Here is a 218-nt window from a genome sequence, read left to right on the forward strand (position 1 = left end):
CTGAACTGGAGTACCGCCAATATCAACGTGTGTTAAACCTCTATGTTGAAATCAGTGGATTTTCTTGGGGTCCTCTTCGAAATAAAATGGTCCTGTGGAGAGAAAATGGAATAGTGAAAATGTAATTATACACAAGGGCTTGCTGAAATATATTCACTTATCAACAAAGAAGTTAACTTCGAATATCCGAATATTATTATCTCTAAAACAATACACTG

At 34.9% G+C, this 218-nt stretch overlaps 1 protein-coding gene across 1 annotated transcript in view; it reads right to left on the minus strand.

Moving 5' to 3' along the window:
* Window positions 1–218, minus strand: part of LOC119591568 — a gene marked incomplete at its 5' end in the record, with an annotated part of 9744 nt that overhangs the window by 280 nt on the left and 9246 nt on the right. Inside the window, 1 exon segment of the mRNA XM_037940330.1 lies at window positions 1–92. Within this exon segment, the coding sequence (XP_037796258.1) occupies window positions 52–92 (41 nt within the window).

Source organism: Penaeus monodon, chromosome 28 (genome assembly GCF_015228065.2).
Source record: "Penaeus monodon isolate SGIC_2016 chromosome 28, NSTDA_Pmon_1, whole genome shotgun sequence".
Lineage (NCBI taxonomy): Eukaryota > Metazoa > Arthropoda > Malacostraca > Decapoda > Penaeidae > Penaeus > Penaeus monodon.